Source organism: Marmota monax, unplaced genomic scaffold (assembly GCF_021218885.2).
Source record: "Marmota monax isolate L192 unplaced genomic scaffold, Marmota_monax_Labrador192_F-V1.1 WCK01_AAM20220418_F8-fsc00102, whole genome shotgun sequence".
Lineage (NCBI taxonomy): Eukaryota > Metazoa > Chordata > Mammalia > Rodentia > Sciuridae > Marmota > Marmota monax.
The window spans coordinates 1450550-1466009 of NW_026692494.1; the positions used below are offsets into that span (position 1 = coordinate 1450550).

The 15460-nt window shown below is 41.1% G+C and overlaps 1 protein-coding gene and 1 non-coding gene across 5 annotated transcripts in view; one reads left to right on the forward strand and one right to left on the reverse strand.

Annotated features, from left to right (window-relative positions):
* The window catches only part of Hnrnpm (heterogeneous nuclear ribonucleoprotein M), a 230330-nt gene that overhangs the window by 29126 nt on the left and 185744 nt on the right, over positions 1-15460 (reverse strand). For 2 of the 4 annotated variants that reach the window (XM_046443819.2, XM_046443814.2), the window contains exons 1-2: positions 14157-14314; positions 2525-2694 (exon numbers count right to left, since the gene is read on the reverse strand). The exons of the other annotated variants lie outside the window; for them this stretch is intronic. In XM_046443819.2, coding sequence (XP_046299775.1) covers positions 2525-2694; positions 14157-14269 — 283 coding nt within the window. In that variant the 5' untranslated portion in view covers positions 14270-14314. Of the gene's footprint in view, positions 1-2524; positions 2695-14156; positions 14315-15460 lie in introns of those variants that run through there. 4 annotated transcript variants of the gene reach the window in all.
* On the forward strand, positions 11659-11731 carry Trnat-ugu (transfer RNA threonine (anticodon UGU)). The gene has a single exon. It is a non-coding gene; the product is annotated as a tRNA-Thr (tRNA).

Sequence of the window (15460 nt, forward strand, 5' to 3'; positions counted from 1 at the left end):
AGCTCACATAATATCTCAGATTATTAACAGAATCTCCTAGAATGCATCTAAAAGCTAAAATTAAACAAAGAAGGAAAAGATCAGGAATCAGGGATTGGTACACAAGATAACTTCATGCACAATTACCCTGAGAAAAGCTCCCCTCTTGCCAAAGCTACTACTTTAGTTCTGAGACCTGCAATTAGACACTGCTGCAATGACAGAAAATTTAAGTCGAGGACAACTAATTCTAGCTCTTATTTCACTAATTTCTCAAAATAATAGGACTAAGATTTTATCAGGAATGAACTCTATTGACTGAAAAGTGGTTTAACTCTTTTAGGGTGAAAGTGCCTCTATTTGCCATTTTCCCTGTGTTAAGTCTTCAAAATCTGACAACTTATTGCCAACAGCTTTAAAATAACTATTGAAACTTAGTTTTGGTATACAAAGACATGAATAAAAGTGTATTTTTAAAATTTCATAATGGAAAGAATGAGGACATTTCTTAAGGAGTCAAATGTACGTAAACACCATTTCTTTAGATTTCATATACTGAAAATGAGCATTACTATAAAGTTACCTTTCTCTTATGAATCACTTTACCCACAATCCAATACTGCTAATAATTTAATTAAATGGCTAAGTAATTAACCAATACAGGGGAGCTCTAAACAAGAACATTTTAAGGTTGGTTAAAAATGACGGATTTACTGCACACCTGTAATTCTAAATTACACCACCAAAAATACACTGAAAAGGGCTGAGCCCAGGCATTCATAGCAGTATGCCAGGAGAATATGAGAACCAGTTTGGAAGTATCCAAATCAACCACCAGGCTGGCTCCACACTTAATACAGTGCAAAATAGTAAATTGAGGTGAACTGCTTCTACATCCAGAAACGTCATGGCTGCTGCTGCTGCTGCTACCAGCTTTAAGGCTTCCAAAACTGAATTACTGAATGGTAAAGCAGTAAAAATGTCACCTACTTTATCCATCATGTCCCAAAACTGGTTCACACACTCCTAAAAATGAAAAAATAATTTGGCCTGCAATCTCTTACAAAATTCTAACAATTGCATTTTCAAAGCCACATTCCTGGTTCTTGGAACTACTATACCTTATTATCAATGGAAATAGCAATTCAGAGGTTCAACCAAATCACAAGAACACAAATTTGGGGTTATTCCAAGAACTAATTCGAGTAAGACCCAACTGTACTGTACAGAAATTCTATTGAAGCAGCAGTCCCAAAAACCAAGAACACTGCATCTGGGATGCCACATGACACGTCCTTCAGACAAAAGAAACTTCACTCTTGCCCTAGGAGTATTGGCAGGAATGATTTGGCTGATCAAGTCAGGAAAACAAATCTCACACCAAACATTTTTCCATCATCTGTATTATCTGGAGAAATACCACATGGGAGCAGCACACATGACTATACAGAGAGGTTCACGGTGCCTAGTGCTTCTTGCATGTCATGGTCAAAATAAGTGATGGGATAATGATGGCAGTGGCCATTCAGAGTTTCAAAACCTAATTCAGGGAGCACCAATACACATACCAAATGGCCTATCCAAGTGGCATCTTTGTCACTGAAATGTTCATCATTTGACAAATCAAGCCCACATCTCTCTTCATGATGAATGCTCCAGAAAACCGATACCTTTCAGTCCTTCAAAAAGACTCCATGAAGGGTGATTTGATTCTAGGGTTCCCTTGGGGGGAGAAGGGAGCTCAAGGCATCATACAAATTTTTCTCTACCAACAGTTTTGTCTAAATCAGGGCAAAGCGATCTCTTTAGTCTTCAGTGCCACCAGCAGGGCCAAGAATGAGGAAAGAAAGGAAGACAACAGCAGAACAGGAGTGAAGGAGAGGAGGACACATGTCGTGTATATGGGGGTGAGACAGAGGACCTTGGGGCAGCCTCCTCAGATCTCCTGGTGGCAGCAGAACTCGGTTGCTTCCCATCCCTAGGCTAAAATTTGGATACCTGAGCTCAGATAATGTACATCTTTCGAGGCATATTACTAAGCAAATATTTTATTTTGAGCTCTCCAACTGCCAATCTGTTGTATTTTTCCCAAAGCAGGAAAACAGAAGCTAGTATTTTATAGTTTGGAATCTAAACAGCATTCATTTCAGCTACCAAAATTTGAACCCAAGAGGACATCCACAAAATTTAAACAAACTACCTTCCTGCCAGACTTAAAAAAAAAATAAAAAAATAAAAATCTTCCCCAAATAATGAAGAATTCGATGAATTACCTTAAAACAAAAAGGCCCCCCTCAAGCCTAATCAAAGCCCTACTAACCATATCAAGCCACTAAAATCATTTATGGGCCAAGGGACCATACAAGCCACTCTGCTTGACATAGGCAAGATCACAATAAAAAGTGGAGTGGGGTTAACTCTAAGCTTGGACAGAACACACACTCTTCCCAGAGCAGCTTCCACTGACAAAAATTAACCAAGGAATTAGCCACACAGAAGATGACACACCAACCTTCTTACCCTACTCAACCACCAGTACCATTACCTTTTTCTTTAACCAGGTCTTTAAGTGACTGCCATTTTACATCAAAAGGTATGTTTGTGATGAAGGCTCTGTATCTTTTAGTTGGATTGGCATATGGCTCAAAGCGATTGCCTCCTCTTTTTATGTTTTTCTCCTTTCTCTTTTCATTCTGAGTAGGTCGTTCTCCTTCACTGAATTCAAAAGAGAAAAAATACAAAGGGTTTATGTTAGCACAAGGTGAGAGCCAATATTTGATTTGATAGGTTTACAATTCCACATAAAATGAATACTGAATCTGAGACTCTGAAACCTAAAGTGTTCCACAGGGCAGATAGTTGCAGTAGTGTGTTCCTTAAAACCCACCTATTAACAAAACATTCCCCAGAAAAATGCACTTTACTAGGCTTATGAATGCTCCTATGGCTATAACACAGGAAAGTAAGGCCAACTACCTGCCCAAGGTGTGTTAATTCCAAGACAGAAACAAAAGGGAAGATTAATAAAATTCCATGGGATGGAAATACAAGATGGTGCACAAAGTCCCAAGCAATTTTCACTTCATGAAAGTCTTTCATTACTGGGGGTGTGGTGGATAAAATGGTGCAGCCACTAGGAAAAACAATTTGGTGACTATTCAAAATTAGACAAATAAATTACCATAACCCAGTGGTTCTACTCCTAAGTACATACTTCCCAAAATTTAAAAGCAGGAACTCAAGATGTACACCAAAGTTCTTAGCACCATTATACATAAAGGATTCACATAACCAAAGTGTTCACCAACAGGTAAATGGAATAAACATAATGTGGCACATCCATGCAGTGAAATTTTCCAAAAGGAACTAAGTTCTGATACATGCTACATGGATGAACCTCAGGACATGATGTTAAGTGAAATAAGCCAGACAAAAAAGGACAAACACTGTATGATTTACTTATATGAGATAACTAGAATAAGCAGATTCATAGAGACAGAAAGTAAAAACAGATAACCAGGGTCTGGTGTTTAGTAGAATGGGAAGTGACCATATTTAAGGTGTAGAATTTGGGATGATAAAAGTTCTGAGAATAGACGTCTTTTTTTTTTTTAGTTGTATATGGGTATATGGACTCAACGCCTTTGTGTTTATGTGGTTCTAGGATTGAACCCAGTGCCTCACAGGCACTAGGCAAGCACTGAGCTATCACTCCAGTCTTGAATAGACAGTCTTGATGGCTGCACCACACCGCACTTAACTATTTACTTAGCAGTGGTTAAAAATGGTATATTTAATACAAAACCAAAGATGTGTAGCTCAGTGGTGGAACAAGTGCCTAAGGGGGGGGGGGGGGACATTCTCTATTCAACTCTACTACTTTGAAGCTAGGAAACTGAAGCTGAGCAACTCTTGTAGACAGGAGACAGTGCAAACAATCCTACCTTCCACAAAGAAGGGTGGATGCTTTTTTGATTTAGCTTTCCCTGTAAAACTCTTTACCTTTGTTAATCTTCCCTTCTTTTTGCCTGTTTGTCTTGGGACTAAAGCATGGGTCTTCCGTGCTTTAACATTTCATCTCTAAGTGCTACCAATAATAATTTTGGTTGAGTGGGACATGAACAGATTTCAAAGAAAAAAAGTTTTTTAAAAAAAATACATTTCCAAAGCACAGCATGGGCCATCAATCTGGAAACCATTGTGTATAGAATCACAGCTAAATGAGCTGTTCTCTCAGATGCCTGCTCAAATTCAGCCCCCCATAACTATATGGAGACTGACAAGTGGGGAGCAGCAGCTTTGGAGAGTTCCTCAGGGCACTAAGTCTTTCTTGCACTTTTTGCTTCCTGAGCCTTAGGCTTTCCACCAGTGAGAACACCAGTGACTTCCAAACCACAGGCTCTAGCATTAAAAAAAAAATAGAAAACAAAAACGCCAAGACTATAGTATTGATGATTTGTACAACTACCTTTATTTAATTAAAGGGCTGATCTTTATTCTGGGATCTGGCTTCCTCTTGAGGGAGAACACTATTCAAACACCAGATGGTACCTGAAGGACTTTCTTTTAATGTACTTAAAGCTAATTTTTTATAGTCCCCAAAATCATCTTTACTGGTCCTCCACATGCAAACACAAGAGTGACAAATAGTATGGCAGTGAAGGTATACTACAACTGTGACCTATACCCTACTTGATAAAAGGTTAAACTAAGGAAAGCAGGGATGGGAATTTGACTCAATGGTAGAGCACTTCCCTAGCATACATAAAGCCATGGGTTCAATACCAGCACCATATTAATAATTTAAAAAAAACACTATATAAGGAAAGCAGCCTCTTTGGTGATCTGAGCTATATCAGCACAGCATCTGCAGGCTTCTCTTCAAACAGGCTAGCAGATGGAGTATGTTATAACCATTCTGACCCCTCAATTCACAGAATTCTTCACTCAGTCTACCTGAGCTCACAAGAGATCTCTGCTTAGGGTGGCTAAACATCACAAAGAGAACCCACAACTGTCACAAAAGCCCACCTGTCTACTCTGTCAAGTCCTGCACCAGTCTGCCAAACAGAAAATATCCGCCAAAGCGTTTCTTCCTCCTTCCTGGCAGATAAGTGTTAAAAATCATAAAACATAGACGAATCAACATGCCATGGTCCACCAAAAGGTCTGGGGATGAAAATGTTTTAATAATATTGTTTTCTTTTTAAATACTTAGATTTACATTAAAAAATTATTTTGAACCAGGAGCAGTGGTGCATGCCTGTAATCCCAGTAGCTCAGGAGGCTGACACAGGATAATCACAGGTTCAAAGCCAGCCTCAGCAACAGAGAGGCACTAAGCAACTCAGTGAGACCCTGTCTCAAATACAAAATAGGGCTGGGGATGTGGCTCAGTGGTGAGTGTCCCTGACTTCAATCTCCAGTATTCAAAAAAAAAAAAAAAAAAAAATTGACACAGAAATAGTTTGTTTTCATACTCCTCACCTGTTAATTTCAAACAAATAAATAAATAGTCACGGTACTGAACAAAATGTCTAGCCCACATTCTGCTGATCCACAAATGACTAAGAATAAACTACCCAATCTCACCAGAAGCTGAGTATTTTTTTAGGGTTAATCCATATCACATGGCTCAACACTGAGAAAGCAGCTCACTGCAAACAAATCCTGCTCTGGCTAATCATTTCCTCTGTCCATGAAGTTTCCTCATAAGAACTCTCTCTTGTCACTTCCAGCTTTTAAAAAATTAACCATTCTGAATATCTAATGATCACCATCAATTGTATTCTTTGCAGAAAGAAAAGGACCCTCAAAGAAATTTCACTCAAGACATATGTTCATATATAGAGGATATTGATAGTGATATTCTGGAAAGTTCATTTTTAAATGTCCAATCCTATTTTCTCACTTATCTTCAGAATAAAATGAGGAAAATATTTCTATCCCTAAAATATATACATTTAATTTTGAAGGCCTTTTAGAATGACATTTTTAGATAGACTATAATTTGATATTGATAAAAACAAACTGCTTTACACCTAAAATATTTGGAGTATCATAGACATTTAAAATGAGGTTTGTGCCAAGCATGGTGGCACACACCTGTAATCCCAGTGGCTTGGGAGGCTGAGGCAGAAGGATTTTGAGTTCAAAGCCAGCCTCAACAAAAGCAAGGAGCTAAGCAACTCAGTAAGACCCTGTCTCTAAATAAAATACAAAATAGGGCTGGGATATGATTCAGTGATTGAGTGCCCCTGAGTTCAATCCCTTGAAACCATCTGCCCCCCACCAAAAAAGGTTTGTGAGGAATCTGTAGCCTTGGGTTTGATCCCCAACACTGCAAAAAATAAAGTTCTACCCATACTCTATACCCCAGCATCATATACAAAACCAAACTTAAAATAGATAAATCTAAAAAAGTGATAAATCTGCCTTTAAAATAAGTCATGCCACAAACTATAAGACCCTTATCAAAATGTACAAAAATAAAAATATAAAATGTAAATTAAAAATGCACATTTAAAAAAAAAGAAAATACTTGCAAAGTCAGTATTTGGGCAAAGGTGTTATATCCAAAATATACAAAGAACACCTCAAAACTCAGTAATAAAAACACAATTTTTAAAATGGACACAAGTTCTGAAGACAGTTCTCCAAAGATATATGGATGGCAAATAAGCACATGCAAAGAAATCCAACATCACCAGTCACTAGGGAAATGCAAAATAAAGCCAGATACCACTACACATCTGTCAAAAGAGCTAACATTAAAAAGAGTATGCGGGGGTGGGGGGCAAGGGTTGTGGCTCAGCAGTAGAGCCCGCGCCTAGCACAAGCAAGGCGCTGAGTTCAAACCTCAACATCACATAAAAATAAATAAAATAAATGTATTCTGTCCAACTACAACTAAAAATATTTTAAAAAATAAAAAGAAAAAGAACATCCAAGCCAGGTATGGTGGTACATGCCTGCAATCCCAGCAACTCAGGAAGTTGAGGCAGGAGGACTGCAAGTTGGAGGTCAGCCTTAGCAACTTAGCAAGGACCTATCTTCAAAGTTAAAAATAAATAAATAAAAAAGGACTGGGGATGTAGCTCAGAGGTTAAATCCCCTATATCAAAAAACTAAATAAAAAATAAATTCATACCAAACAATAAAAAGGATATGGAGGAACTGGTAAGAATGTAATAGCATAACCACTTTGGCAAAGTTTGGTACTACCTTAAAAAATAATTGCATATTCAACTAGACCCAATCACCCACAATTAACTACTTACCCAAGACAAAACAAAGCATACAGCCATACCCAAATTTGTACTCAAATACAGCAGCATTATTTTTAACATCCCCAAGCTAGAAATTCAAATATCTAACAGGTAAATAAACAAATTGTAGTATATCTATATAACAAAAAGTAATAAACTACATGCAATTAGAGATGAAAAAGTAATTATCCTCAAAGAAGCCAAACTCCCCAGAAAAGAGTACTACTGTGATTCAACACATGAAAAAAATCACATAGCAAACTAATCTGTAGAGTATTTTTTAACCTCAGCACTACTGACACTATGAGCCAGATACTCCTTTGATGCAGAGGGTTGTCTGGAGCATTGCAGGATGTTTACCAGCATCTACAGCCTCTACTCAATACCCTAAGTCATGAAGGTGAAGATAAAAAAAATGTCTCTTAAGACACTTCCAAACCTCCCAGAGGCATGGGAGGGTCATCCCCAGAGAACACTGTACACTGATAGAAAGTTGATCAAGGGTTGCCCAGGGGTAGGGGAGAAGGGGGCAGGGAAGAGTTGTTGGAAGGATAGGATTACAAACTGGCAATTACAAATGGGCAAGAAGATACTTGTGCAAAATACGGATACATTCATGTTGATTTCAGAGAAGAATCCACACAAGCTAACAGTTATCAAACTGTACATTTTAAATGTGTAAATCATTGCATCAATTATAAAATAGACTTATACTTCCTATCATGTTTGCTACATTTCAATACTAATCCCAGTAACCTGACTTCGTAACTTCAACATAGAGGAACAAAATTTGTAATCTTTCAATAGGCAGATCTACTTAAACCAGCTAAATTTTTTACCAATACTGTATTTGCCAACTGGCTCTCTTAATTCCAATTTGCCAATGAAAATTAGATTCTGGCACCCAATTATCAATCCAAAGTTCTAAATAGACACAGTCAAATAAAAATGCTGACACTATATCAAATTGTTATTTAATAATATGCTGATAAACAAAGTCTAAAATATCTTTTAAGTATGTCCTGAACCATTAAAATAAGACTAATTATATATAGTATGGTTTTGGAATAATTTGACTGGTTTCCTTGAAAACTCACCTTATCTAATCACTGCTCCAACATACTAGAATTGTACAATACATATAGATCACAACTAATAAAGTTTTGAGTGCCTACTCCACAAAGGACTGCTATATTTACTGCATTAAAGCAATGATTTATCGTGTGTAATATGTACTCTCATTACTTGTAGTTTCTCAATCAAGGAACGTATAGTTTGAAAGATCATCTCCTCAATACCCTGAAATTCTGATCACATCTTCTGAAGGGCAAAATCCTTCCTCTCCACTTAAGAACCATTCCTTATGTTAAGTGATTCTTCACAGAAATCCTTTAAACCCTGAGTTCTTATAATGCATGTAAGATGTAGAGAGCATTTCAAGATTCAGGTCCACCATTTACCTACCCATGTGACTCAACTCTTTACCTATCTTGTTCTTTTTCTTTTTTTCTTTTTTTTTTTTTTTTAAGAATTTCAATATTTATTTTTTACTTCTTGGTGGACACAACATCTTTGTTTGTATGTGGTGCTGAGAATCGAACCCGGGCCGCACGCATGCCATGCGAGCGCGCTACCGCTTGAGCCACATCCCCAGCCCCTCGTTCTTTTTCTTATATATATTTATTTTTTAGTTGTAGTTGGACACAATACCTTTATTTATTTTTTTCAATGTGGTGCTGAGGATCAAATGCAGGGTCTCGCACGTGCTAGGCGAGCACTCCACTGCTGAGCCACAACCCCAGCCCCAGCCCTTGGTTCTTTACCAGCAAAACCAGTGTAACCTGTATCCATGGTAGCTCACAAAAGTGTTGTGAGAATCAATAAAGAACAGCCCAACAAAAGGCAGAACTGGTAAATGTTTAAAGCAAAATACCTAAAGAGCAGTACTGCAGGTGACATGTCAAGGTCTTTACCCCAATGTAACTGTGTCTTTTACTTGGCCTCAATTCTCTCATCCATAAATGAAGGTTACTCCCTAACAAGTTAAAAGGAGAGACTTGGCACACAGTAACTGTTGCAATAACAAAATTACCTACCAATAATTTTCTTGAGGGTTAAGGAAGGGAATGGAAGACTCAAGCTTCAGATTCTGTTACAGTAACTAAAAGTAGATTAATAAAGCTCTTGTGTGCCATTTGTGAAAACTCATTGAGCTGTTCTTTTATAACTGGCGCACATTTCTATATGTACGCTATACCTTTATAAAGGTTATTCAAAGGGGGGGGGGGGGGAGGGAATAGATTCTAATGTTGCATCTACTGATACCAACCAGAGTCCTGGCTGAGGAAACCTAGATATTGAACCCATTGCAAATTACCAAAGGGAAACTCTGCTTTTAATCCTATGACTGCAAATCATTATAATTTGAAAGTCCATTTGAGAAACACCCTCCCTAAAAAGCAAGCTAATATTTGCAGGCTATTATTTCTTTTCCCAGCAATGAATAAAATCAAGACACAAAGTGAAACTCTGGAAACATGCATTCAAATAATCCAAAACTCCCATTCTAAACCAGAACACTCTGATGTGCTTCAAAATTCCTGTCCCAACCAGGCATGATGGTTCACACCTATAATCCCAGCAATTTGGGAGGCTGAGCCAGCCTCAGCATCTTAGCCAGGCCTTAAGCAACTCAGCAAGACCTTGTATCTAAATAAAATATAAAGGGCTGGGGATGTCGCTCAGTAGTTAAATGTCCCTGGATTCAATTCCCAGTACAGAAAAAGATTCCTTGTCCCAACCCAGTCATACCCATAATCTCAGCAATTCTGGGGTGGTAAGGAAGAAAATCACAACTTCAAGGTCTGCATGGGCAATTTAGCAAAACCCCTATTAAAATTAAAAATGGTTGGGGAACCAGCTCAACAGTCGAAAAGCCCCTGGTTTCAATCAAATGCCACCAAAAAAAAAAAAAAAAAAAAAAAATCCTTTTCACCAAGTATACAATATCTTTGTTTTATTTATTTTTATGATTGCTAGGCAATTACAACCCCAGCCCTACAATCACTTTTTTAAAGTAGTCAACATTACAAAGGATAGAGAATCTGGGTTAAATAAAACAATTCAAATGTCTGTCAAGTGGTAGTGTTAAGGAAGCAGCAGAGGACTTAATGTCAAAATGGTCTCACCTGCAGTCTCTGGCCAACTTATTTTCTTAACTGTTTAAAAAAAGTTCTCCCACTGGGGGGTAGAGTGCTTGCCTAGTAAACTCAAGGCTTTGGGTTGATCCCTAGCACCACAAAAACAAACAAAAGCTTTCTCAATGTAGAATAGAATTAACACCAACAGCACCTCCTCAGAAATCTATGCTAAATATTAATGTTTATTTTTAAAACAACTACTCCACAAAATAGGGAGGAAGGACTAGGGAAGAACAGAGGTACTTTGGATCAGACAGAGGGGAGTGAAGGGAAGGGAGGGAGTACAGGGGTAAGAATAATAGAATGAATTGTACATTATTACCCTATGTGCATATGTGATTACACAACTGGTGTAACTCTACATCATGTACAACCAGAAGAATGAGAAGTTACATTCCATTTATGTATGATATGTCAAAATGCATTCTATTGTCACTGATAACTGTTTAGAACAAGTAAAAAATAAAGAATAAAAAACTATTCCATTCAATCAGGAAGGGAAGCAGGTCAAGTCTCCGACATTAAATACTGTATATAACCTTTAATTAAAAAAAAAAAAAAAAACTAAACCATATTACTTATTTCCCCCCTATATAATCTAATTCTAAACCCTGACTCTAAATAGAACACATCTGGCAGGGCACAGTGACACACTCATGTAATCCCAGCAGCTCCGGAGGCTGAGGCAGGAAAATCCCAAATTCAAAGCTAGTCTCAGCAACTTCACAAGTCCTAAAGCAACTCAGCAAGACTCTGTCTCTAAAATAAAAAAAGGGCTGGGGATGTGGGTCACTGGTTAAGCACCACTGGTCAAACTCTGGTACCAAAATAAATAAATAGGACACATATCTCACATGCTTCAAAACACAATTTACTACCAGGGTCCTCTATCAAGCTTGTTGACTGCCTTTCTGGTCTATAGCACATCCCTCTACTGGTGCAGAGGTAAGTCAAAAGAGCAGCTTCTATTTTCCTCCCATCTCTTAAAGGCTTTCAAAGTAAAAATCCCAATTCCTTAGCTTACAATTCAGTGTCCACCAGATGGCCCTCAGTGCTCCAACCTTCTGCCATAACTTCAGTTTTTAAAAAATAAAGTACAAAGTAGAGAGTTGGGAGTATGAGTGCCCATTTAGCAAGCATGATGCCCTGGATTCAACCCCTAACACCATAAAAAAATTATTCTTAAAAATAAAGCACATAGGGGGGGGGCTGGGGTTGTAGCTCAGTTGGTAGAGTGCTTGCCTTGTATGCACAAGGCCCTGGGTTCAATCCCCAGCACTACCAAAATAAACAAAGTTAAAAAATAAAGCACATAGGGGCTAGGGAGGTGGCTCAAGCGATAGCGCGCTCGCCTGGCATGCGTGCAGCCCGGGTTCGATCCTTAGCACCACATACAAAACAAAGATGTTGTGTCCCCAGAGAACTAAAAAAATAAATAAATATTTAAAAATTCTCTCTCTCTCTCACACACACTTTCTAAAAAAAAAAAAAAAAAAGTATATTTAAAAAAAAATAATAAAGCACATAGAGGTTGGGGATTTAGCTCAGTGGCAGAGTACTTGCCTAGCACAAGGCCCAGAGTTCTGTCCTCAGCCCTGAAAAAATAAAATAAAGCACATAGCCAAATCCCTGGTCTTTGCTCAACGGTCTTCTCTGCCTCTCTTCAATCATTTTTTTCTCTTCCTGGGGAAGAACATCAGGCTCCCAAAGGTGGGGGAGGAACGGTTCCTTCAGGCTCCTCACTGATCATCTTCTAACAGCCTAATTACTATACTACAAAAATGTCAATCCTTAGGCTGGGGTTCTGGCTCAATGATAATGCACTTGCCTCACATGTTTGAGGCACTGGGTTCGTTTCTCAGCTCTGCAAATAAATGAATAAAATAAAGGTCTATCAACAATTTTAAAAAGTTTATTAAAAAAAAAAAAAGTCAGGGCCTGGGGATGTGGCTCAACTGGTAGCGCGCTCGCCTGGCATGCGTGCAGCCCGGGTTCGATCCTCAGCACCACATACAAACAAAGATGTTGTGTCCGCCGAGAACTAAAAAATAAATATTAAAATTTAAAAAAAAAAAAGTCAATCTGCATAACACCTCTAGATATGGGCCTCTAAAGAGTTTAATTTCAACAACTTTTGTCATGCCAGATGTGGGAGTGATGCAAGCCTGTAATCCCTGTGATTGGGGAGGCTAAGGCAAGATGGTAAATTTGAAGCGAAACTCAGCAACCTAGTGGGACCCCTGTCTCAAAATTAAAAATAAAAATGACTTGGGATGTAGCTCAGTGGGAAAGGGGGAGAAAGCTGAAAGAAAGGAATGCATGGCTATTCAGCTTCCAAAGTAAAGTACTAGGAATGTATACGTTTTTCTCTAGATTTCTACAGGACCAGTTAACCACAGTATAATTATTTTGTTTCTGCCCATCATTCTTTCTCATCAAAGAGAAAGAATCTGGATTTTTCTCCAGATTTATATGGTGAATGCTCACTAAGGTTAAGTGCTTAATTACATTCACTTTCGATCCTCCTAAACTCATTAAGCCTCACAGGTCAAAAAGTGGAGGGAAGACAAATTCATAGAGAAACAAAATAGGCCTTATCAGGGACAGTGTGGAAGGGGAGGAGGGGAATATTGTGTGTTTTATGGCTACATTTATATTTGGGATGATGAGAAAGTTCTGGATTCAGTGGAAGTTGCACAACATCACGAATGTACTCAACTCCACTGAAATGCACACCTGAAAATAGTGAAAACAGCAAATATTATAAATGGCGGAAATGGAAATCCAATGGTGCCTAAGTCCTCCCCATCCTCCACGTTTGTCAAGTGATTGTAATCTGAATGAGTGCGTTTCATCGGGGCACAGGTTGATGCTCTACTCCTTTAAAGAAACTTCGGAAAAACAAGGATTCTAAACAATCCCGAAATAGGACTAGAAAAGGTGACGAGAGTCTAGAAGTGGGCGATTCCCCACTAAAATGGAACAGTTTCCCCTGAAACGCCAAAGAGGTTTCTCTCCCGCTTTTTGCTGGTTTCTACTAATACCTACTGCGCACCTGGGGAGAAGGCGCGCGGAGCGGTGGTGGCGGCCTCCAGCCAAAGCCAAGGCCAGTTCCGAGGGACTCTGCCCGCCGGGCTGGGACCCCGGTCTGCGAGCTTGGGGGGGGGGGGGGACAAGAGCTGGCCACGGCCGCGCGGCCCTTGGCGACACCTCCCCCGCTCGGCTGCCGTTTACCGGGAATGACCGCGCGAGGCCCTGCGCGCGCACTCCCTCCCCTCCCCCACTTCACGGGTCGGGAAACTGAGACCCGGGGTGGGGCGGGGGGGGAAGTCAAACCACGAGTCCAAGGTCACCAACAGGCGGGCGTCGCGGCGGGCCTCGGACTCGGCGCTTCTCCGGCTCCGGGGCCCGCGCCATCACGCCCGCGCGCAGCGACCCGGCCTGAGGCCTCGCTAGCGACGCAGGACCCGGCCCGGGGAACGGCAGGAGTGGAGACGAGACGCCTGCCGGTAGGGGGTGATCCTTTAGCGCTCCTAGGGCCGCGCGGCTCCCCTCCCCGTAGCCTAAGCACCCCTCCCACCCCCGCACTCGGCAGGGGAAGTCCAGGGACGAGGCCGCGCCGAGGAAAGGCCGCCAACAGACCTAACGGAGCCGCTGCCGGCCGCCCCGAGGGAGCCCGCCCAGGGACAACGACCCATGGAATACTTACCCCTTCGGGCCCGGAGCCCCGTTGCCACTCGGCACGCCGGGCGCGCCGCTCTCCTCCTCCATTTTGGGCTCCGTCGCTGCCACCTCTGCCGCCGCTTCGACCCCTGCCGCCATTTTCTCCGCGTCTGGGCTTTGTGTGAGGGAGCGGGCTGCGCGGCGCTGCGCCTGCGCGCTCACGTGACTCGGAGCGACCAGTAACGCCTGCGCGCGACACGATCCGCTCGCGCTTCCTCCGCTCCTGCACCGGGCCACGCCTCTGGCCAGGCCACGCCCCCGCCGGGCACAAGCGCAGACCGGCCGCTTTGGATTCATTCATTCACGCAACAAGTTTGATTTAAAACACTTACCCGACGTTCCGCAGGCGCTCCAAGTCCTGTAGGGGAAGCATCTGTCTACCCTTCACACCTACGTGTACACACCTGGACCTAGTCACGCCCAGCTTTCTGTAACCAGAGCTGGGGAGAGGGACAGCGAAAGTTCTGTCTGGAGGTTCCTGGAAGGTTTAGAGGACTTTTAGAGACAGGCTAACACCACATTAAAACTTTCTTCTCGATGTAATTTAAACTATTAGAAGAGAAGTACGAAGGCTTTTTTCTCTTCTTGGCATACCTGGGGCACCACACTCCAAAGCTGGCCTGAGGAGAAATAGGTGCAAGACTATGCAGATTGCTGAGGCGAGGGGCACCCTCAAGGACCAGCAGAGCTAATGTGTTTGGAAGTGATCTTGTGTTTCTGCAGACCACCAGTGCACCACCCACCCATTCCTAGGATACTTTGCCTACCTCTCTGATCCCTGCCCCTTAATCACACTGTTCCAGCCACAAAGTCCTCTACTCTGTTCTACAGGCCAAGCAAGTTCCAGCCTCTTGGTCTATGCACTTTGCAAAACTAGCTTCCCCTTGCCCTCCCAGTCAGGGCAGAAAAGGTTTTTCTTTGTGGGTGAGCTATGTATCAGGCAGGAATTTGTGCAGAACACAATAAGAAGGGCCAGACACTGTACTAGATCCATCAGGGATGTCTGACCTTGAACCAGTGACCCCATTGCTCTGATGCTCAATTTGCTCATCTGAAAGTAGAGTTAATAAGAGACTCCAGAGAACCCATATTTAGGGGCTTCTCTGAGCATTAAATGCAGGCCACTGTTAAGCCCTGGAATGTATAAAGCTTGGCATGCAAAAAGCGCTCAGAAATAGGTGCTGTTATTAGCATGACCACATTCTACTTCTTTCCTGAGTCATTATGGAAGGTGGGGCACAAGGCTCAGCACTGAGACATTGTAGACCTAGGGTTCCCAACTCAGCTTCC